Source organism: Chaetodon trifascialis, chromosome 7 (genome assembly GCF_039877785.1).
Source record: "Chaetodon trifascialis isolate fChaTrf1 chromosome 7, fChaTrf1.hap1, whole genome shotgun sequence".
Classification (NCBI taxonomy): domain Eukaryota; kingdom Metazoa; phylum Chordata; class Actinopteri; order Chaetodontiformes; family Chaetodontidae; genus Chaetodon; species Chaetodon trifascialis.
In genome coordinates, this window is record NC_092062.1 from 19,522,293 (window position 1) to 19,544,774 (window position 22,482).

The following is a 22,482-nucleotide window of genomic DNA, read 5'->3' on the forward strand; positions in this document are numbered from 1 at the left end:
CTGAACATAAGTACAGATTAACTGTGGCTTGTATGGATGAATACAGTCAAATCACAGCTTATGGAAGTTCACAGCAACAAAAAACCTTTCATAAAACTGACTCTTAGTCGATGCCTGTGTATCTTACATTATCTTTATACGCCTAGAAAGCTCCAGTGATATAAACTTTTGTTTTTGCTCTCCTGTGAAATTAGGAAAATGTCACTTACGCCCTGTTTGCTCAAGACCCTTGACATACTTGTCTTCATGTGGTTTACAAAAGGTGGGATGGTGGGTGGCCATTTGGTCAGAGATTCAGAGCCTTCACAGAGTATTCCTTAAATCTGGTGGATATTTGGTCACTTACATAACTCCCACGTAGTTACATCTCATTACTTCCAACAAACAGCCAATTCATATAGCGAGAGGTTCCTGTCCCCCAGAGTCAGCACTGAATACCTGCAGTGTTATGCTATGTATTCCCGCTGAATCATGATTCTCAGACCAGGGCTTTATTCAATCAAAGCTGTGTCTAGGTGTTAGCAAAGTCTGGTATAAGTCAAGTTACGTCCAGGAGACACTGAAAAAACTGCTATCAGCCATGCAAAGCTGAAACATGCAGACTATTTATGTGCTACTGTATGTGAAAGAATAAAATGTCCCAGCATGTACTGCATAGAGTTCCAGAGCAAAACTGCAATTTCAATATGTTTACTAAAAGTCTTATCACATTAGATGTTTGATTACAAGTCAATTTATGATTCATGTGTTAATAAAAACATTTAAAAAAATCACTGACTACCAGCTAAATTTATAGGAACATGACAAAACATAAAAATATAGAGTAGTCATATTTGTAGATCATATTTGACTGTGTAAAAAAAAAGCCAGTCTTTTTGTATGTCTAATTCAAATATTTTCCATGGTGGTTGAGAGAGTGGGACCACTAGGCGTGGAGAAGGAGGGGGGGTCCTTAAGTAGGGCCCGACTTTATCACTCTCCTCCTTTCTAGTGGTGGTCCTTTCTCTCACCTTTTTCCTCCCAGATCATGTCCAGCAAGTCTATGTGAGCTTTTCAGATGGAGTGAGCGACACAAAGAAAGCCATAAAGCCAAGAACTAAATCATTATTCCGGTAAGTTCATTTTTTGCCATGATATTAAAGTAGTAAATGCAGTCTTTTGAATGAATATACTCCACTTACATGTCCGTTGATATTCCCTCCCATCATAATGCCTTTATAGTGCAGAGCTGAATATGTTCTCGGGAGCTGAATAAGGGCATTTGTGAGAAAAAGTCATTCAATATGTGTGTATTTGTCTGTGTAAAGACCTTAAACAGTCACACTGCACTGTTGGCACTGAGGGGTGAGTCTGATATGTAATTTCTAATGTGTACACATGATGTAGAGTGGTTAGACATAGTGTAATTTACCTTAATTTGTCTTAGCTTTAATTGTTTTCCATTCAAAATTAGTAGAAGTATTACAATTCATATTTTAGAAGATTAATGCAGTTCATTTTGCAGCCAGTTGGTCAATTTATCCATGCTCTGCAGTGCAACACCTAAAATCTGGCTTGCTGTGTAGAAAAGCATCTTAATGTGTTTACTTGCTGCAAGATTTATTTGATTTTCTACAGATTTAAGGCCAAGGCTGGACATATTTCTTTTGGTGGTTTTATGAGTTGTGGCTGCAGTGGATTATGTAACCTTCTGTATAGTGAAAGACGTACAGTGTCCCGCACAGTTCTATACAGTGACGCTCTGTTACCTCTGGTCTCTCCAGCAGACTCTCCAGACTTCCCGCTCAAGTCACTTTCTTCCTTCCTGTTCAAAATCCACTAGTTTAGATTTGACTTGTTTTGGCAAGCCATTGAATTAACTGCTATGGCTGAAGGGAACAGTGCTGCACTTGAGGTAGAAGAAAAAGAAGAAAAGTGTAGCAGTATGCACTGTTTTAAAAAATATAATCTAATTTTTCATAAGCATTTTGTTCAGTTTGTTTGGCAATATTTTTGTTCATGATGCTTAGTTTTCAACGTCTTGCACTGATGCTCAGGGAAAACTGGATTAAGAAAGTTCAATAAACCTAATCACATAAAAGACATCTATGTGTAGCACAGCATGTTAAGCAAAAACAGAAATGTCTTAATATGCTCTTATGCTTCCATCCACTCCAAAAATTTGCTGACTAAGTCTTCTTAAATATCAGATCACAGCATCTAACTTTTAGAGAACATGTAGCCTAAATACTTGACAAGGGCTATGACTGAGAGGTTGCCAGTGTTAAAGGAAGAAGTAAGTAATGTGGTCCCTTGCTTTAGCTATCACTGTCAGATCAATTTTGAGCAAGGCACAAAACCTGAAATTGCTCCAGTTGAAGCTTCTTTATGTGTAAGCAACGTTTTGCAAGGGAGCATCAAATTGTGCATGGGAACTCTGTGAATGTGCCCTCTTCTTGGGATGAGAAAAAAAGAAGTTCTAAAATTATTTGGAATAAAATTATATGAATTAAACTCAGTCATAACTCAGCTCTTTCATTTTTTTTCCATTTCCAGGAGAGAGCTGGCATAATCCCCTTCACAAGTGGTCACAGAAATATAGAGGAAGGAGTTCATAATTTTGCAGTAACACACATACAGATCCACCAAAGGCAATAGCATCTCTGGCTACTGCTCCTGGCTCAAAATGCTGTTTACTTTAGGACTTCTCCTCCTTCTCACCCCATTTCCCTCCCTTCAAACCACAACCAATGAGAGGAGAGACTTGACAGGAAGCGATGCAAGCAAACCCAATGCCGTTTTCACCCTGTCAAAACCAAAAACCACTGCTGCTCTCGCCAAACAGACCGCTCGCCCAACCCTAAAGCCAAACACAGTCAATCAGACGGCCTTATCCACTCCAGCAACCACGAAAAGCAAGCCCAGCCCAGCAGTGATTCAAACCACTCCGCCAGCAGCAGTAAAGGCTACCCCAGTCAGTGGCACCATCACCAACAAAGATAAGCACACAGTCTCAGTCAATCAAAGTGTTTTAGTTAAGTCCCCCTCAACCACTGAAGTGAAGTCTACCAAAGACAAGCCGGCCCCCACTGGAGGTCCAAATGTACAATCAGCATCTACAAAGTCTGCTTCAGCCAGCAGTGCTAAAACCACCAAAGACAAACTCCAGCCTGCAGCCAATCAGACTGTTTCAATGAAATCTCCTTCAACCAGTGATGGGAAGACTGCCAAAGACAAGCCTGCCCCCACTCTAGTTCAGAATGTTCAGTCAACATCCCCAAAGTCTGCTCCTGCCAGTGGCGCTAAAACCACCAAAAACAAGCCCACAGTCTCCGTCAATCAGACTGTTGTAGCTAAATCTCCCTCCGCCACTGATGTGAAGAACTCCAAAGACAAACCTGTTCCCACAGTAGTTCAAGCTGTACTGTCAACACCAGCGAAGGCGGCTGCATCTGCAGCCGGCAAAGAGAAGGTCACATCCTCAACCAATCAGACCTCTGTAATCAAAGCTCCCACCACCAAAGAAAAGCCTGCCCTAACACAACCAATCAAAGTGGTCATCAGTGAAGGCTGCGACTCAAGCAACACCAAGGAGCAGGAGCTGAAGCTGAAGCCTGGCGCTCCTCTGGTGATGACGCATAAGATCAGCTTGTTGCCTGGTGGCTGCACTGGGGGATGTGAGTCTGAGATGGCGGCGCTGAAAATACGTGTGGCCCGACTGGAAAGAGAGATGTCCTCCCTCAAAGAGAAATGTATGATGTCATATTCACCAGATTATCATACTTGATACAACTCAGAGATGTAGATTTAGTAATTTTGTTCATTTTTGTTTCTGCCCAGGTCCATGTTCTGCAAATTGTCAAAATGACTGTAGTGGCAATGGGGAATGTCAGAAGGGGAAATGTATCTGCCAGCAGGGATTCACGGGTCCAGACTGCAGTAAGTGCGCACAAGGAGCCGAGTGTAATAAAAGTAAGTCATTTGAGACATATTAAAGTGACAGAAAGTTATTTTTTGTTTTGAGCAATATCTCATTCACACTCTGATTGTAACCTCTAATCTTGCAATTTCAGAATCTGTCAAAGGAAAGGCCAAGATAACAGTGGAAACAGTGACCCTGCAGGTGAACAAAGACAAGGAGAACATGCAGGAAAAAACCACCAAAGCAGAGCACACCCTCCTCCAAAAGAGGGAGCAGAAGAAGGGGTCTGAAGGCAAAGAGACAGACACCAAACCCAAAGTGGCTACAAATGCTAAAGCAGGTCTTGTTAAAACACAATTAAAACAAGAATCTTCTGTCAAGAAAACAACTATTAAAGACTCTTCCAGTACCACAAAGTCTAGTCGCCCAACTGTTGCTCAAGTTCTGTTGAAACATGAGGGAAGAAAGCAAGAAGAGGCCCGCAAAGGCAAAACAACAGTCTTGACCTCTAAGAAGGTTGTCCAAAAAACTGACATCAAGCTTATTAAGGAAGGAAGCGCCAGCAAAACATATCCTAAATCTGACCAACTAAAAGATGAACCTCAAACCAACGTAACCCAGAGTAACCTGAAGAAATCTAATGGCACAGCTAAAATTGTGACCATTCTGTCCAAAGTCATGGGAACAAACAAAACCAGAACAGGGAAGGAGATCTTGGAGCAGTCCACGCTGGCTGAGAAGAATGTCACTCAATCATCTGAACATAAACGCATCAAGAAGGTCAAAGCAGAGACTCTACCTGTGCAATCTGTTGACAGCAGACACACTGAAGCTGGCAAGATTGGAAAAGAGAAAGTTACACAGAGGAGTCAGTATTTAGTGAATACAACCATTGCAGCAACGTCAGGAGACGCTCGAGTTCTGCAGAACAAGACAACTGTCCACAGCTCAGGGAGCGCAAGGAGGATAGGAGGATCTGGACTAGGTTCTGTCAAGGTAGTGAACATCTCTTCCTACAGCTTCACTGTCACATGGTCAGCACCACAAGGGATGTTCAAGAACTTCACCGTGATCAGAAGAGAGCCACGGACAGAGGGTGAAGAAGATGACCACGAGGAGTTTGAAGAGGAGGAACTTGAAGGTGACAAGGCCTCCACAGCTAAGAACACAACTGAAGTCCAGGTACACAGTGAGAGTACCAACACAACTGCTGCCTCTGGTAAAGCTGTTGGATCTAGAGTTAAAGCTGAAAGCAAGCGGATCTCGATGGTGGTCCCTGGCAACGTACGTTCTGTGGAGTTCAGTAACCTTCGGGCAAACACAGGCTATGTCCTGCACATGTATGGCGCTGCAGCCGAGAGAAGATCAAAGATTCACAGAGTAACTGCAGTTACAGGTGATTCAAGCTGTACATTTGTCATTCATGCACAACTCCTCCACTACTACCAGGGATGGACAAATATGGTGTTTGTGGATTTTTCATGGACAAAATATGATGTTTTCTCACCAGGTCCTGAGCCAGCCACCGAGATGGTTTTCAGCAACGTGACAGAGTCTTCTCTCACTGTTTCTTGGTCAAAACCAAAGAGTGCATTTGTAGGCTTCAGGGTCACATACACCAACATTATCACAGGTCTGTCAAAGTCTACCTGTATACTGCATCTCAGGTCAAAATTAATATCAGTCAGCGTTGATCTTATTGAGAGGTTCCAGTTGTTTCAGCGTGGTATTTGTGATTTGTCATCCTGCCAGGGGAGAGCCGCTTTGTGACTGTGGACTCTCAGCAATCTCATGTGGTTCTGTCAAGCTTGTCCGCTGGATCCTCTTACATTATCGCTGTAACTACAACACAAGGCAGAGCCCAGAGTGACGCCCTCACATCCGTTATCACCACAGGTACACAGTCAGATAAGCTTGGAAAGTGCAGGCACTTTCTTTTTTGTCCTAGCATGTGAAAACAGTAATAAACACACACTGGATTGTCTCTTGCCTGCAGTGCCTGCCCCTCCAACACATCTGCAAGTAGTCAATGTGACAGATACCAGAGCTGTGCTGCAATGGACACCCAGTCTGGGGAAAGTAGACCGCTTCATCATCAGCTATGAGTCCTCCAAGAGTGAGTCTGACAACATTACCCACTAATCACTGATGGCAAATTGCTAATGAATAAGTGGTATTAATTTTTCTTCTCGCCACAGCTCCTAATGTGACAGTGACAGTGATGCTGTCTGGAAACTCAGTGGAGCACCAGCTGAGAGGCCTGCAGAGAGGCACCCTGTACACAGTCAAAGTCCTGAGCCAGAAGGACAGTCTCCAGAGTATGGCCATCTCAACTACATTTACTACCGCTAACGGTGAGTAGATGGGAATAGATAGATGGAGATCAGGCTTTTTTTACTTGCTCGAGTCTACAGAGTATGTGTGTGAACTAAATGCTTGTGCATTTTTGCGTCCTTCAGTGGTTAAAGCCAGTGAGGTGGGCGCTCGCTCTGCAGTGATAGTATGGAGAACTTTCACTGTTGTTTACAGCAGCTACAGACTGATCTACCAGGTGGCAGGACAGGAGACAAAGGTGAATAACGTTCCCTCACCATTGGCACATACAGCGCTAAGACATAAGAGATTAACTTTGTGTGCTTTCTACATTAGGAGGTGATCTTGGACGGATCCATCACAGAGTATAAGCTGTCAGGGCTGTTGCCGATGTCACGCTATATTGTTCTGGTACAAGGCGAGAGAGATGGACACTACACATCCGTTGTCACTACAGAATTCATCACAGGTATTGTATTTCATGTCTCTGCTAATATCTCTGCCCCATCAAGACTTTATCATAACTTAAATTTCTCTTTTTTTAATCCCTCAGGCAAACTGCGCTTCCCTTTCCCTACTGAGTGCTCTCAGGAGCTGCTGAACGGAGCTCTGGAGTCAGGTGAGGTGGATATCTACCCGCAAGGTAAAGAGGGACGAGCGGTCAGAGTCTACTGTGACATGGAGACAGATGGAGGTGGCTGGACGGTGAGAAAGAAAACTACTATTATCTGAACCAAAAAGTGGGAGAATGGATTTAGACACTAGACAATTTGATGTGTGTTTTCAGGTGTTCCAGAGGAGGATGAATGGAAAGACGGATTTCTACAGAACCTGGAGTGAATACAGCGCTGGCTTTGGAAACCTAAGCGAAGAGTTCTGGCTCGGTACAGTTTTTATTATGACCACATCACATTAGAATATTTGTTTTAAATAAATCACCCTCAACTGTTCATGTTTCTGCCATTATTAGGAAATGAGCTTCTTCACAACCTGACCAGTGTCGGCCCTGTGAGTCTGAGAGTGGATATGCGATCTGGAAATGACACCGCTTACGCTCACTATGCCAACTTCTCCATTGATTCAGTGGAGAGGCACTATACTCTTACACTGTCTGGCTACACTGGAACTGCAGGTGAAAACTGTATAAGAGTTGAGTTGTCCTGAATATGTGCAGCATACACTGTATTATACAGCAAATACCTGACAGTTCATATCACAATGTCACTGGATTTCTCTGTCAGGTGACTCTATGAGGTACCATAATGGGCGTCCATTCTCAACCCGGGACAAGGACCCTGATCCTCTGGGGATCCACTGTGCCAGGGCTTACATGGGAGGCTGGTGGTACAAGAACTGCTACAAGACCAACCTCAATGGTCTTTTTGGCATCAACAGCAATAATCAGGTACATTTCACCTCTCTACTTGGACATAGACTAATGAACTTTAAACATCTACAATACACCAACCAAATATAATCACTCTCTCTTCTCGCACAGGGAATAGTCTGGATAGACTGGAAAGGTAAAGACGCCTCCATTCCTTTCACTGAGATGAAGTTCAGACCGTCCAGGTTCTCTCCTGCAACTCATGGCTAAATATACATCAGTCTTCATGGGTTCTCCAGTCTGAAAACCTTACATCTGACAGAGAATTACATCTCCAGAAATCCAGAAGAAGAGCGGATCTCACAGTTGCTGCATGTCACTTCCCAACTGAAATTGCATGTACAGTGGTTTTGATAGCTTTAACGACAGCTATCAGCGCATTTGATTTAAGGTTTTTTTTTTTTCTGATCTTTTTTTTCTGGAAATAAACTGAAAGAGTGGAAAAATGTTTTATTGCAACTTTTTGTATGCTGTTCTGCTGTTCTGCCTGACCCGTCCATTTCAACACAGTTTTGTTTTGACTCGTGCACCACCATGGTATGCCACCCCACTACTACTGTAATTAAATATGCACTGTCTCACTCCATTGGAATAAATGTGGCTAATGTGGGTCTGAAGTGTTGTTTTGTTTTGTTTCATAAAAGAAAATTAAAACACACAATTCCCTTTACAGAAAGCAGTTTCTTCATTCCCTGCTCTACGAGATAAACTCATGCCAGAATGATTGTCACGTCAGCTGTGGTGTGTTGTCACGCCCTTCACCCAGTCCGGGCCATGTTTATCAGGCTGTCTCTTGTTACATGTGTTGCATTCATCTTACTTTCAGATGTGCTGACCTAAAAAGATAGATGGCCTTGATTTTAGTGAAAACACCAACATTATATCGAACTGAAGGGCCCAGTGACTGATGAGAAGATGACTATAAATGTGGCAGGCAGTGTGTTAACTGGCTTTCTGAAGAGGGACACAAGCAAGAAGACACAAAATGGCAATAGAAATATCAATGATCAGTGTGGGAGCTGTTTTCCTAGTCGTTGTGCTGTTGATGGCACTGATTTGCACTCAGAGAGACAAATGTGTAGAGAAGGACGACAAGGGTAGCAAGCTGACAGGTACTTACCTATTTCTTGTTTTCATGTGTGTATTTGATCATGCTGGTTGGGCAATCAAGTCTTTTAATGACCTGAAAATATAATTAATACATGTTTTCAACTCATGGACAACTAGTACATTGAACTTGATCTAACAGATTTTGAAAATTCGTAATCATCTGTTTTACCTTTGTCTTCTTTAACTCCCTCATCCAGCTGAGTCCAGCCTGCTGCAGTATCTCTGTCAGTTCCTCCCCTGCTCCCCATCTCTTTCACTCCCAGGTCCTCCGAGCTTCTTCCTCATAGGCAATATAATGGAGCTGACACATGATCATCTGCCAATTCACCTGACCAATCTGGCACAGCGGTATGGAAACATATACCGCCTTAAATGTGGAAACACAAGTAAGCATACACAATTTTATCATGTCACATGCAATCAAGCAAATCAGCTTTTTAAATTAACTTTTTTGTAGACAGTAGGCTTCTGATGGGCACTACTCCAACAACCCTGTCGTGTTTTTTCAGCCATGGTGATTCTTAATAGTAGTGACGTCATAAGAGAGGCACTGGTGAAAAAATGGTCAGACTTTGCCGGCAGACCAATTTCATATACAGGTAAACAACTCAAGCTTGTTTTGCAATGAGAGTATGCCTGGCTATTGTATTATTGTTTGTTCTTATGAGCTCTCCTGACTTGCATCAGGTGATATTGTGTCTGGGGGAGGGCGCACCATCTCTCTGGGGGACTATAATGAGGAGTGGAGGGCACATCGTCGCATAGTCCACAGTGCTCTGCAGCGTTGCTGCCAGCAGTCGTTGCATGATGTAATTGAGAAACAGGCACTGCATCTGAGAAAGGTACAGAAAACTGTACAACACTGGAAAAAACACACAAAAAAAACAAAAAAAACATATTAACCTGTAATGTGATAAGAGATCCAGAGAGCAAAGAAATTTTAAGATAATTCCAAAATGGTCACATAAAAAGCATTGTTTGCTCATTGTTCAGGTTTTGATGGACTATCAAGGCAGTGCTGTAGATCTCTCAGAGGATTTCACGGTGGCAGCCAGTAATGTCATCACCACTTTGGCTTTTGGAAAACAAGTGAGTATCTGTCCTCCCACAGCTCAGTTTGTACCTCTGAGCATCAGAGATGGATTGTGAAATCTGTTTTTCATCAGTGAACAGTTGTGGTTGTGGTAGACCAGTGCTTGGTTGCCTGTTTATATTTTAGAAACTTACATCACATAAGTCCATTCATAGTGTGCTAGTCTGTTACCAGGCGGTGCATTTTATTGGTAGAATGTATGAAAATATTGGTCTCTGTGTTCTCTAGTATGATAAGCGCTCTTTGGAACTGCAGCAGCTGCACAGCTGTCTCAATGAGATTGTTGCTCTGTGGGGCTCCTCTTGGATTTCTGCTCTGGACTCCTTCCCACTGCTCAGAGTCAGTAAATATTCATTATCTTGACTGCAGATCACATGAAAGTCTAGCAAACATCTTCTGCATAAGGTTTCACACATTATGTAATTTGCTCTTCCAAAGAAATTACCCAATCCTGTGTTCTCCCGTCTCCTGAAAGAGGTGGCCAGGAGAGATGAAATTATACGAAAACATCTCAACAACTACAAGGTTAGTAAAATTAAATGCCTGAAAAGAAAAAAGAGTTGAAAATGTGTCACAAAGCATACAATAGAGAGCTCTAATTATACTTAATTGCTCAGATTACAGGTTAAGAAAAAACAGGCTTGGTGTGGCTTGGTGATTAGATCAGACTTGCGTGCAGTCATTTCTGTCAACTCTCAGAATCACACAAGTCAAATCAAATCATAAAATGAGACATGTTATCTATAAAGCCTCTGCTCATTTTTAATCAACTGGTGATTTGTTATCTGTGCAGTCACAAGACAGCAAAAATGAGGACGCCATCGCAGGATCCCTCCTCCAGGGCCTTGACAAACATCACAGCACAGAGCATGGAGTGGTAAGCAGCAAGCACTGAGGGGGATCAGTCCAAACTGCGGGAGCAGAGTATGGCTTGTGTTTGTGTATTATCCACCTTGTTATTTTAGCAAGGTGTTTTCATCTGAAGTCCCTAAAATTTGGATGAATATACTGATAAATCTACTTTCATTTAAGACTAGAGCAGGGATTTAAAATTCAGTTTACTGTTAATACTCCTACCAATAAATTACATCACCGTGTCTACAGCAACTCACAGATGTCCACGTTCACATGGCCACTGTGGACCCTCTCATCGGGGGAACAGAGACCACTGCAGCCTGGCTGAACTGGACCGTGGCCTTCCTCTTGCACAGACCAGAGGCAGGGCACACCATTTTCCATAAAACATCATATTTACACACCCCGAACTCCATCTCAGTGTCTCTTTCCTCTCTTATTTTAATCTTCAGGTGCAGGCCAAAGTGTATGAGGAGCTGTGCACAGTGTTAGAGGGACGATACCCCAAGTACAGTGACAGGCACAGACTTCCTGTCCTGTGCTCTCTCATCCATGAGGTGCTCAGACTCAGGCCCGTTGCCCCGCTGGCGGTGCCACACAGAGCCATCAGAGACAGCAGGTCAGCTGAATGGCAATATGAAGTAATAACGAAAGAACGTAAAAGGAGAAGATTTACTGCTAAGATAATTGTTAGAAGTTGGTACAGTACAGACCAGTTTACATATGTGGCACAGACTCACAGTTCTCCACTGTTTAATTAATAATTTTTGGTCTTTGTTTTCCAATGCCAGGGCAGGAAGCATGATGAGATGTGAAATATTACACATTTAGCACTGCTTTGAGGCAAAAGGCTACAGTGAACATGGCACAATAAATAATCAGAGAAGCACCAAATTTGTTGTTTTCATATAGAAAATATGTAGAATTTTTCATCTGATCTGGGATCAAGTATACATAAAGACCAGTTGTGATGTTTGACTCATTTTGTGCTCTGCTTTCCCCCACGTTACCCTCTAACACTGTTTTAACTTGTGATGAATGTATAATCCCCACACGTTTAGCATTGCAGGTCACTTCATCCCTAAGAACACAGTCATCATTCCTAATCTGTTTGGAGCTCACCACGATCCTGCAGTCTGGACTGACCCGTACAGCTTCAAACCAGGTACTGCTCTCTGACTGCGAGCTGAAGTGCATTCCTTTCACTTGGCCCGGCACATCTCAGATGAAGTCGCTCTTCTCTCTCTTTCAGAGCGCTTTCTGGAAGGAGGAGGAGGCTCCACCCGCGCCCTCATCCCCTTCGGAGGTGGGGCCCGGCTCTGTCTGGGGGAGTCTGTTGCCAGAATGGAGCTCTTTCTGTTCACTGCCTACTTGCTGAGAGATTTCCAGTTCATCCCTCCTGAAAGCGAGGCCTCTCTGCCCGACCTGAGAGGAGTTGCTAGTGTTGTGCTCAAGGTCAAGTCCTACACAGTAATAGCACGCCCAAGAGCTGTGACCAATCCCTGAACCACAGAGGGAGTACTGCTTACCTAACTGTTGTGTACAAATATAAGATTTTTTTTTTTTAAACTTTCACATGCATGTACGTTTCTCATCAATATTTCTGTGTATTTGCCTCTAGCATTGGATTTGCTGATTAAAATACACCATAAATGAGTTTATTTCAACAAATTATTTGAGCTTCACTAAATAACATGTAGAAATTTAGGCCAGATTCATATAGATTTCTTTCATATCTTTAGCAAAGCAAACTGCATTATTAGAGCTTGTGTTCATTTTAAAGTTTTATATAGGAAACGCCTCACCATCACCAGCTGAGGGGGTGTTAGGGTTGTGGAGCTTACTGTAAAGCGAAACAGTTAAATAGCATAAGAAGGGTATTGGCCATGGAGTCTGGCAGCACCACCCAGAGGACAAATGCTGAACATGCAGCCATGCTGCAAAAAAACACCAACAAAAAAACTAAACAAAAAAAACCCCCAAAAACTTCATCCTTAAAAATGTCTAGCAGGCTGTTAGAGATACATCTTGTGAAAAAGTAAAGAGATATTCATTTGTTGAAACCCAGACGGATTCACTGTGTCAGTGAAGGCACCTGACCCAAAGCCACTGAAAGGCTTGGATTGAAGCGGACCAAACACTGTGTAATAGATTAGCTCCTTTACCCGTGGTGGGTGAAATGATCTATCGACAGACCGGAGAGAATCTGCAGGACTGCACCAGGCAGACGGAGTCTGGATGCAGGAAATCAGAGAGCAGAGCAGGTCAGGAACAGGCGAACTCGAAACCAGGATATCAGTCCGAAGGTGAGTGCTGAGGCACAGGTGTGCAGCTCAGGAGAAGGGAGAGGGGCGTGGCTAGGAAGAGCAGGTGGCAGGTAAGGTGTGGAGTGGATGTGACACATTAAAATCTGCAAGAAGACATGTTCCAAGGGAAGGATGGCTTCCTCTTCATCATTGTCTTCTTTCTCTGACACGCAGCAGCGGGACTTCAGTCATCAGGTGATTATGAAAACATGGAATATATTCTTTTGTTAACCTGTTTTCTGTCTATTTTGGAATAAGATTTATTACCTCTGAAGCTCAACTCTTATTTACAAAATGTTGAGGTACTACGTGTTAGGGTACTGTAAAAGATTTTTTTTCACCATTAATTTTTACCACTAACATGAATTAAACAGAATGTCTAATTTAAGATAAACTCGAAAAATGTGACAATAATGCATGAACATCGGTTATAAATACGTTCAGCTGATGATGGAGGGCCACCAGCTTCCCATAGTTTTCAGTTTTTTGAACTACCTTGCTTCTTGGTCTTCTCCAACAGATCATTTGATGATGTTTAGCTTACTAGCAGATGGTATTACTTTGGCTGGAGCATGGCTGGGGATTTTGGATCGGTAACTGAGGTGGTGAAGGCTGGAAAGGTGACGGCTCCAAACGTCTTCATGCTCAACCTCCAGCAGGGCTGCTCACTGATGATCGTTCACCTGGAGCTCAGTGATGCACGGCTTTCCTCTTGTGACCGCAGAGCGCTCGACTCAAGTGCTTCTCTTCAGATTCTTGAACGTGAGTGAGTTGTCCTGGTACCTCAAATCAGTTCTTGAATAAACATGACAATTTTGCTTCGAAAAATCCCTCTGAACGCTTCTCTAAACTGATCATCATTAAAAAGCTGACAGACCATCACAGAAAATGAAAGTGCTGGCTGTTTCATAATAACAGTTAAAGCCACCATCAGCTATACAACAACAGTAAAAGCTAATCAACTCAACAATAGTGTGCTCCAAATTAGAGATGTGTAACCAGTGGTCCCTTTCCCCCAGACAGGGTAGAGCAAGTATTAGCTGCAGTGGGTGAGTCAGTGTCACTCTTTTGTGGTAACACTTCCTCTCTTGGTGTGAGTAGCAGCATGATGTGGGCTGTAGGTGGAAGGACACTGACAGATCATATCTCACCCCATGAAGGCCAAACACAGGCTGTGGAAGACGTCCTGCCAATGACTACTACTTTCATAAAAATACCCAACAAGCAGATGAGTATTGGAGTGCTGAGAATACATACTGAAGAGACAAACAACAACTGTGCCAAAAATATCTGTTAAAAGCTTAAGAGGCGTCAGACACAGACGTCATTCAGGATGCAAATGATGAGGAACTAGACCAGCAAAGACCATCCAAAAGAGAAGCTGCCACAACCAGATAGTTTCTATGATTTGTTACAGGCTGTAAACCAGAGCTAAATAAGAGTGTTTCTTTTCATCATGATTTTAATCTTGATAAGTAATTCCAACCATCAATGCACTAGTTTTCTAGTGTTCGAGACTCCTTCGTCATGATCGCTCATCATCCTGCAGATATTTCTTCAAACGGCATTAAAGATTTTATTGAAAGGTTGAATGTTGAATGTTTAAATTTCATTTAAAATGATACAGATCATATCAACAGAAACAGGGCAATAAGTAAGAGAGGGTAGCATTTTCCATGTTGCAATATTTGCAAGACAAACTCTTTTAGTAGATGTTACAAGCTTTTACATGATGAATAAATGTAAACAGGCAATGCAGATTAGATGGCAAAAAATCTTCTTTTTCTTCGTTCCAAGAGTTTAAATGACTAATACTGGACTGCAATGAAAGAGAGAAAATTGTTATCTGACTATTTTAAGCTGATGAGAATTAAAGCTCGGTTTCATAATAGTAAAACTACTTGCCAGTACAAACGTTTTCATCCTGGAGTTGTTGGTATAGAGGGTTCAATTGTTGGTTTGCGGGGTCTGTGAGATAATGGTAAAAAGTTGTCAGTGAAGTGATAAAGAAAGCAGAAGAGCCAACAGTGACTGGACTAAAGACAGAAAAACATCATCTCACCATCTGAAAGTGTCAGATCCACCGTCTCATAATGGTCACTGGACACCACAGGAGTGCCTGAAAAACAACAAGAGAACATGAAGCTGAGATGACGCTTCATTACACTGCATTGCTATCAAAATTTTAAAAGTAGCTTCTCGACACGTCAAACCTGCTGGCTGCCTCTGGGTCTGCTGTGCAGCTCTGTGGGTGTTACGTCTGCAATAAATGAATAGTCCTGCTGGTGCAGCAATTATGGCAATTGTAAAAATGACTGAGGCCACAACTGCAATCAGTGCTTCACTGCTCCCCTCCTTCCTGGTTTTTGCAAAACTTGCAGTGCCTGTCGGTGCTGAGGGTGACAGGTGACAAATCTAAGCAATTGCAGCACCACATTTATCAGGATATTACCACTGCAATTGAAACAAGATGTAAAATAATAAAAACAAACAGTTTCTGCTGCAATACCTTGAACTGTTGTGGTCACAGCTGCATCTTCTACTTCATGCAGGAAATAGAAAAGTTACATAGGAGTTACAGCATGGATAATGTCCTTTGTTCACAGTAATAACACCAAACAGTTTCAAATCTTACCTTGGACCTGTAGATAAACGTCAAAGCAACGTAGAGCTTGTCCAAGCATGTATTTACATCTGTACCAACCACTGTCGCTGTAATTCACAGAGTGGATGGCCAATGAGGTCCCATTAATTTCAGCCCTTGTAGAGTTGACAGGTACAGGGTTGCCTCCTTTCAGCATTACCCAGGAGACATCTTGGGGCCCTTGTTGCCCTGATGTCATGTCCACTGAGCAGCTCAGGTTGATGGGTCTGCCAGGCGCCGTCTTCACTGCTTGAAGGACTTTGCATTCTGAAAGATTTGTGTGACACATGAGGCTCCATATAAAAGAGTGAGAGTAAAAGAAAAAAAAAAGAAAACTGTAATCTTACCTTTTACTTTTAATGATATGTTTTTGACGAGGATACAGTCCCAGCCATGCCAGATTTCACAGCTGTACAGTCCCTCATCAGATTTTTGTAATTTTGTCAGAAAAAGAGACATTTGTCCTTTTCCATCAGCCTCCCATTTTACACGTTCAGCATCCTGGATCTTGGGTGTTTTAGGCCTGGCAAGGATAACCTCCATGTGTCTGAGATCTGTTCCATGCTTGATCCATTTGACTCTGTAGCAGCTCTTTGGATTCATCACAGTCGAATTAAAACACGGAAGAACTGCATCATCTTCTTGGGAGGCAATCACCAGTGAGCTGTCTTTAAAATGGTAAGAAATTAAGTTAAAGAGTAAGACCCACAGTTCATTTTACATTTATGGCTGAATCAGGTGAAGAAATTAATCTGTGATCTACTCACCATTGCAGTCGGATATGACCATGAACAGAACTAATAACAGGAGACCCTGCAGAAAAATATGTGCCATTTTTTGTGTAATGTAACCGAGTGGAGAGACAAAAGCTTATTCTCTACTGGACTGTTCTTTTTTTTGTCTCGACCTATTCTCACTTCTCTAAGTCACATTGAGGTCTCATCATGAAACTACCTGCACCACAATCAAACATTAGTTCTTTTAGCCTCATGATGGGGCCAATAGAGCCACTGTGTGGACAGAACAAAACATTACACCACGTTGACAAATGGCTATGAGAGCACAAGGTGAGGTTATATATTGAGCTCATGCTTGATTGTGAGTGCGGAGAGTGAAAGTGCAGCGTTTTCTCCTGGAGCCATTGCCATTGAGCAAGGCATTTAACCCCCAGTTGCTCTGCACTGCGGCTGGCAGACCTGACTGTAGCTGCGTTGGACAGCTTGCAGGTGTGAATGTGTGTAACTACATGAGTCAGTGAAAGTTTCCTGAATAAGAAGTTTCCAAAAATACATGTGTCCTTTTTTTTTTTTTTTTGGTCAAGCATGCCTCATAAGCAGCTTGTTTCTGCAGAGTAATGTGCATTGCTTTCTTTTTATAATGTCACAGTTCTCCTTGCTGCATCACGCTTCCTTCCTTAAATAAGATGGCAGCTTATTTTTAAATCAGTGAGGAAGTGCCACCCTCTCAATCGACTGTACCAGACCTTAGACGTTTGAATAAGCCCATCCTGGCCTTTACGCAGCTGGTATGTGAATGTCCCATATTGAGCAAAAGAGCAGTGCATTCCCCCATCATTTCTGGTGAAATTCAAACTGCGTGAATGCTGCGATGTGCATCCTCCAGTTGACCTCTGTTTGTTGCAGCCTGAAAGACGACAGAGGACCCAATGCTAACTGAAACTCTGTCACTCCACTTCCTCTTGTTGCTCGATTTATAGAAATGCTATCATAGGTTTTCACAGTCATTGTTGGTTTCACAGGCTCTCGGCTCTGTGCACAGAAATGGACAGCCATGCTCAAGGTTGGTTTTCTTCTTTCTGTTATGTTTGTAAAAGATTGTGTTTATTGAATGCATTATTTGTAAGACTGCCGTGTGTTGGTTGTTTGTTTCTCACAGGAGGCAAAGCATATGGTCTTCTCAAGTCTCAGCAGGAGGAAAAACTGAACTCTATCAATGAGGTGAGTCGATGTCTTTGGGCAGAGTCATCGGATTGTAACAGAGATGACTGGCTTTTGCAATCCTTTTTCCAGACACAGTGGCTGGACACAAAAACAACTCCCATTAATAATATGTCTGATCTGTATGTGTTTTTTTAACTATCACTTCCCCAGGCTTTTCTCTCAGATCCCCAGTATGCAGAAGAGGAAGACCTTAGCTCAAAGCTTGAAATGTTTAAAAGTGAGCATTTGTTTAATTATTTTATAATTTCATGCAGTGTCACACATTTTGGAATAATATCATATTTGCTTATATTACAGAGAAATATATGGAGTTTGATCTTAACGACAAAGGAGAAATAGGTAAAAATGCACAGACCTTAAAGCCTGAATATATTTTTAGCTACAGATGGCAACTGTTTCTTTCATTAGTAAATGACCTGTTCTCACAGATTATCGATACAAATACGGTTTACTTATTTTCATCCTTTGAACTATGATTTTTATAGATATAATGGCCTTAAAACGGATGCTGGAAAAACTTGGATTGGCCAAGACTCACTTAGAGCTGAAAAAGATGATGTCAGAGGTGGTTGGAGGAACAGTGAAAGACACTATCTGCTACCATGACTTCCTGAATATGATGCTGGGAAAAAGAAATGCAATTCTGAAACTGTGAGTAAATATTGGGTAACTCAGAGAATGGGTAGAGGCCAAAGGTAAAGGGAACATTAAGCTCCACAATTATTGAAGATTAAACAGGCGCTGGACACATGCATTTGTTGGAAGCTGCTAGTAATGTTGATGGCCTTAAATCTAAATCTAACTGATTAAAATACTAGTTTAATAGCAGAAATCTCTTATTCTCAGTCTCAATCCATAAATTGTAATGTCAAAAGAAAGAAATAAACAAACAAAGACATGGTGATTGTTTTATCCAGAAAAAGAGGAAGAAAGAAAAAAGTACTCTCTCTCTGCCTGATGTTTACAGTAAACTCTTGTATAGCAGCTGACTTGTGATTTTCTTCATTAAGGATCTTGATGTTTGAAGGCATGGGAAAGGAGCAGGAGTCCCAAGATGTGGCACCACCTCGTCGCAAAACTTTTTCAGACCTGCCCTGAAGGAGCTCTCCATCCCAGCAGGGCATGACTGTCAAGATGATTTTTTTTTTTTTTTTTTAAACAAAAACAAATTTAACATTGACCTTAATGCTTTGCAATTCATTTACAAAGGAAAATACATCAAGCATATTGTAAAATGTGCAATTTCTATGTAGCAATTGAAATGTAATCTACATCCATGTTTGTGCATTTTGTCTTCTGTGGTTAAAAACACATTTTAGGCAACCAAGTTTTTTGTAACTGAGCCCAGGCTATACTTTGTGTGATGTTGCTTAAGCTGGTTAATTAAATACAAAATACAAAATTAAAAACATAAAATTTATGTTTCATGTAAGGAGTAAGCAGTAACATTTTACAAAAACATTTTGCAAAACTGAGCATATTAAAAAGACATTCACACATTCAAACAACTACAAATACTGTTTGCATAGTTCTGTTAAAAGTTAATTAAAAAGTGAATGGAAAGGAAATAAATTTTGTTCTTGTTCTTACTAATATTACACATTTTCAGTCATGAGGAACTCTATTTTGAAAAACTGTGGGTGGCCGGAAGTCGTGTTGGTCATCGTCTAGGAAGCGAGGATAAACTGTAGACTGTGCAAAACACCAGCTAAGCGTTCAAGTTGATGTGTTAACTGATATAAAGACGGGTGAGTAAAAGTGACTTTGTGTAAACACATGCATGCAGGAGACAGTACCTCTAAATACAAATTGCAGTAACAATGATTAATTTGCACACTTATCTGTACTATACGTGCTCATGCTAACAAGTGCTAGCAAGCTAGCTAGCGTTTAGTCAACAGCTAACAGGTAAGAGACGCGAAGTCGAGGCAAATTTAATATTATATCCAGTAAAACCACATTTTTGTTCCCCAATATAAACGCTCCACTCTTTTGGAATTAAATGTTAAGTCGACGTTTGTAAATTTTAACATTTCCAGAACGTATTTGAAGTGCCGGTGTTTAGCAGTTAGCCAACCAGTGGGGATGTGAAATGAATCCGGTCCAACGCAACTCTGCTTTGGTTTGACAGGAGGATGAGCAGCTCGGAGGAGGTCTCTTGGATATCCTGGTTCTGTGGACTCAGAGGGAATGAGTTCTTCTGTGAGGTTAGTGCCCGGGATTACGCTCAAACTGGGGATTTAGATCGGATCGATGGTTTTAATTTTACCATCAAATTGCATCAAATTAAATAAAGTTAGCCAGATTTCACAGGTGCACTCTTTTAGATGGGCACACACCATGCGTTACTATTTTTCATTGCACACATTGGCTTTTATTATTCAATTTATTCCTTTAATTTGGGCAGCCATGTTTTTTTGATGCACTCCTGGACTTTCCAGTGTTTATATTCTGATGTTGTTTTGCCTGATCCTGCAGAAGCCATGCCTCGTCTCGGCTGTGCGTTTATAGTTGAAATGTCAAATGCACTGACTAGTATTTTGGACTATTGCACAACAACAAGTAACAGCACTCATTTTTAGTTTCACACAAGTCATTTTTTGTTAGTTAATAATGTAGAGCTGCCTTGTAGAGCCACTTTCCTGTGCTGCTGAGCACTAATCTAATCCAGTGAATCACATGAGGCCTTAGGGAGACATGTGAAAGGGAAAAACACTTAAAATAAAAAAAAAAAATCTAGGAAGGAACTCGGTGTAAATGAAGGAATCAATGTGCAGTGCACTGGCTCATCTCATACGTTAGCACTCACACAATCCAAGTCTAATTTTAAATCCTCGCTTTCTTCATTGGCAGCATCTGAGTAATCCTGTTAAGGTCTTACATAACGCTTCAACATCAGTGTGCTGAAGCAGTGTCCTTTAACTGTAATTAACACCATTGATAGCCAGTCTGTCCTGTGTTCCAGGTTGATGAAGACTACATACAGGACAAGTTTAACCTGACAGGTTTGAATGAGCAGGTGCCTCACTATCGCCAGGCTTTGGACATGATTCTGGACCTGGAGCCAGGTGAGAATATCAAAGAAATAGTGGTTCCCACGCCTAATGAAATAAAGCAGAGTCAGCGCTTTAACTGCCTAAATCACTTTAATTTGGCAGATGAGGAGCTTGAAGATAACCCCAATCAGAGTGACTTGATAGAGCAGGCAGCAGAGATGCTCTATGGGCTCATACACGCACGTTACATCCTCACAAACAGAGGCATTGCGCAGATGGTAAGAGTGGTACTTAACAACTTCAAATTCTTACATGCTCTGACAAGAATCAACAGTGATTTCTAAATTTGTTCTCCATAGTTGGAAAAGTATCAACAAGGGGATTTTGGCTATTGCCCCAGAGTCTATTGTGAGAATCAGCCAATGCTTCCTATTGGTAAGTCTGGCTTTTCGTTACCTTCGTAATTGTCCCTCATACAAAACCCACACTGCACCTTCGACCTTCGTCAGTGACTGTCACCGATCTCCTGTCTAATGTAGGTTTGTCAGACATCCCTGGTGAAGCAATGGTGAAGCTTTATTGCCCAAAGTGCATGGATGTTTACACCCCCAAATCCTCCAGACACCACCACACAGATGGAGCCTATTTTGGGACAGGGTTCCCCCACATGCTGTTCATGGTGCACCCAGAGTATCGTCCAAAGCGACCAGCCAACCAGTTTGTGCCAAGGTGTGTTTGATCTGACACGAATGTTATTTATCGTCAGCGTTCACTTTAACTAGTATTAATGTGCCTTTCTTAGTATGTGTAAAGTGACAGGCCATTGAACCCATTTTAATATTCTAATAATAATATCAATTATTTGACACTTTGTGTGTTGGTTTCTGTGTTGAAACTCAGGTATCTCATTAGCACTCAGCCCTTGACCTCAGAGGATAAAAGGATTTTTATTTTCTGTCCAGGAAATGACTAATTCTTTTTTTTCAGGCTATATGGTTTCAAAATTCACCCAATGGCTTATCAACTCCAACTACAAGCTGCATCAAGTTTCAAGAGCCCGGTCAAGACAATTCGCTAAAGCTCCGCTCCGATGAACACAGTGGACTCAGAGACTTGGTTGTTTACTACTTGTTTGAAGCAGAGAATGATAGGATCCCAGTGAATGCCTGTACAGTTCCCCAAACTCACCTCTGTGTTGATAGACTCTCAGATTCAGACATTTCCTCTTTTAGTGAAACATTTACAGTTGAGCAGGTTAGTTTTTCTGTATCAAACATGTAATTATTCCCAAAGGGTCAGTCTCCTGAGATGGTGTTTAATTGATGTCAGTCCATTTTTTCACACTCATCTGAAACAGAAAAGTGGCTTTAACTGTGTTGGTGAAGGCTACAGCGTGCTTTGTGGCTCAATTGCAGGTGACTGAATGTAACAGGAAATGTTGCCAGCAGCCTGTTAGGTTTGCCTTATCATTGATAGTCAGTACATTCGAAAGTTGACATGAAATCTCAAATCATATTAACTTATGCTGCAGAACAGATTTTGAGATGTGAATATGATTTTATTCTGTTAACATGAAGGATTTTATTTGATAACAGCAATATGTGTAAATGTGGTCAGGTGCTATTTCCAAGAAACAAATTCCAAATTAGATAAAGTATGGAGTTGTGTTAAAAATGGACCTATGCTTGTTTTCCTTCACATTCAGAGGCCATTTATGTACTTCATTGTTTAGGCAATTGTAACAATATTTTCCTGATAATCCTGAATTTGTAGTTGTATCATGTTTACAGTATTACAATCTAGACCCATGACATTCTCATGTTGGCGTTAATTGAACAAGCAGCAGCAGCATCTACTGTGGAACAAGTGAATTGCATTAAATATTTATTTCTTACCGAGACCTCATCATACTTTTA

At 41.6% G+C, this 22,482-nt stretch overlaps 5 protein-coding genes across 5 annotated transcripts; 4 read left to right on the forward strand and 1 right to left on the reverse strand.

The window, feature by feature from the left end:
* The first annotated feature begins 1,005 nt into the window (after positions 1-1,005).
* Positions 1,006-8,206, forward strand: tnxba (tenascin XBa). Its single transcript, XM_070966486.1, has 15 exons — positions 1,006-1,112; positions 2,536-3,731; positions 3,820-3,951; positions 4,053-5,297; positions 5,412-5,534; positions 5,654-5,797; positions 5,898-6,017; positions 6,100-6,255; positions 6,361-6,473; positions 6,551-6,683; positions 6,768-6,919; positions 7,002-7,098; positions 7,185-7,346; positions 7,456-7,619; positions 7,713-8,206. Exons 2-15 carry the CDS (start codon positions 2,666-2,668, stop codon positions 7,809-7,811), a joined length of 3,906 nt encoding a protein of 1,301 aa, XP_070822587.1. The 5' UTR covers positions 1,006-1,112; positions 2,536-2,665; the 3' UTR covers positions 7,812-8,206.
* Positions 8,207-8,586: 380 nt separating this feature from the next.
* cyp21a2 (cytochrome P450, family 21, subfamily A, polypeptide 2) lies at positions 8,587-12,165 on the forward strand. The gene is made up of 12 exons (XM_070966864.1): positions 8,587-8,713; positions 8,909-9,097; positions 9,221-9,310; positions 9,399-9,553; positions 9,705-9,800; positions 10,033-10,143; positions 10,243-10,329; positions 10,598-10,681; positions 10,909-11,022; positions 11,112-11,278; positions 11,721-11,824; positions 11,912-12,165. The coding sequence occupies exons 1-12, from the start codon at positions 8,587-8,589 to the stop codon at positions 12,163-12,165; spliced, it is 1,578 nt and encodes a 525-aa protein (XP_070822965.1).
* Positions 12,166-14,523: 2,358 nt separating this feature from the next.
* LOC139334483 (CXADR-like membrane protein) lies at positions 14,524-16,565 on the reverse strand. Its single transcript, XM_070967390.1, has 8 exons — positions 16,377-16,565; positions 15,957-16,277; positions 15,601-15,876; positions 15,475-15,504; positions 15,179-15,358; positions 15,028-15,084; positions 14,871-14,933; positions 14,524-14,784 (listed from the first exon to the last, which is right to left on the reverse strand). Exons 1-8 carry the CDS (start codon positions 16,441-16,443, stop codon positions 14,774-14,776), a joined length of 1,005 nt encoding a protein of 334 aa, XP_070823491.1. The 5' UTR covers positions 16,444-16,565; the 3' UTR covers positions 14,524-14,773.
* Positions 16,566-17,075: 510 nt separating this feature from the next.
* On the forward strand, positions 17,076-19,131 carry LOC139333353 (allograft inflammatory factor 1-like). Its single transcript, XM_070965674.1, has 6 exons — positions 17,076-17,409; positions 17,506-17,567; positions 17,721-17,787; positions 17,868-17,909; positions 18,056-18,221; positions 18,581-19,131. Exons 1-6 carry the CDS (start codon positions 17,391-17,393, stop codon positions 18,666-18,668), a joined length of 444 nt encoding a protein of 147 aa, XP_070821775.1. The 5' UTR covers positions 17,076-17,390; the 3' UTR covers positions 18,669-19,131.
* A 90-nt stretch (positions 19,132-19,221) lies between these two features.
* Positions 19,222-22,464, forward strand: LOC139333352 (casein kinase II subunit beta). The gene is made up of 7 exons (XM_070965672.1): positions 19,222-19,318; positions 19,702-19,777; positions 20,536-20,638; positions 20,729-20,844; positions 20,926-21,001; positions 21,106-21,295; positions 21,554-22,464. Exons 2-7 carry the CDS (start codon positions 19,706-19,708, stop codon positions 21,642-21,644), a joined length of 648 nt encoding a protein of 215 aa, XP_070821773.1. The 5' UTR covers positions 19,222-19,318; positions 19,702-19,705; the 3' UTR covers positions 21,645-22,464.
* Positions 22,465-22,482: the final 18 nt, after the last annotated feature.

Coding starts and splice junctions, on each gene's coding strand:
- tnxba (XM_070966486.1), top strand. CDS start 2,666: ATGCTGTTTACTTTAGGACTTCTCCTCCTTCTCACCCCATTTCCCTCC. Junction 3,732..3,819: donor GTCCTCCCTCAAAGAGAAAT/GTATGATGTCAT, acceptor GTTTCTGCCCAG/GTCCATGTTCTGCAAATTGT. Junction 6,018..6,099: donor CAGCTATGAGTCCTCCAAGA/GTGAGTCTGACA, acceptor TTCTCGCCACAG/CTCCTAATGTGACAGTGACA.
- cyp21a2 (XM_070966864.1), top strand. CDS start 8,587: ATGGCAATAGAAATATCAATGATCAGTGTGGGAGCTGTTTTCCTAGTC. Junction 10,330..10,597: donor AACATCTCAACAACTACAAG/GTTAGTAAAATT, acceptor TTATCTGTGCAG/TCACAAGACAGCAAAAATGA. Junction 11,825..11,911: donor CCCGTACAGCTTCAAACCAG/GTACTGCTCTCT, acceptor TCTCTCTTTCAG/AGCGCTTTCTGGAAGGAGGA.
- LOC139334483 (XM_070967390.1), bottom strand. CDS start 16,443: ATGGCACATATTTTTCTGCAGGGTCTCCTGTTATTAGTTCTGTTCATG. Junction 15,877..15,956: donor CATATCATTAAAAGTAAAAG/GTAAGATTACAG, acceptor CAAATCTTTCAG/AATGCAAAGTCCTTCAAGCA. Junction 15,505..15,600: donor CGTTTATCTACAGGTCCAAG/GTAAGATTTGAA, acceptor TGCATGAAGTAG/AAGATGCAGCTGTGACCACA.
- LOC139333353 (XM_070965674.1), top strand. Junction 17,788..17,867: donor AAAGCTTGAAATGTTTAAAA/GTGAGCATTTGT, acceptor CTTATATTACAG/AGAAATATATGGAGTTTGAT. Junction 18,222..18,580: donor AGAAATGCAATTCTGAAACT/GTGAGTAAATAT, acceptor TTCTTCATTAAG/GATCTTGATGTTTGAAGGCA.
- LOC139333352 (XM_070965672.1), top strand. CDS start 19,706: ATGAGCAGCTCGGAGGAGGTCTCTTGGATATCCTGGTTCTGTGGACTC. Junction 20,639..20,728: donor GATTCTGGACCTGGAGCCAG/GTGAGAATATCA, acceptor TTAATTTGGCAG/ATGAGGAGCTTGAAGATAAC. Junction 21,002..21,105: donor TCAGCCAATGCTTCCTATTG/GTAAGTCTGGCT, acceptor TGTCTAATGTAG/GTTTGTCAGACATCCCTGGT.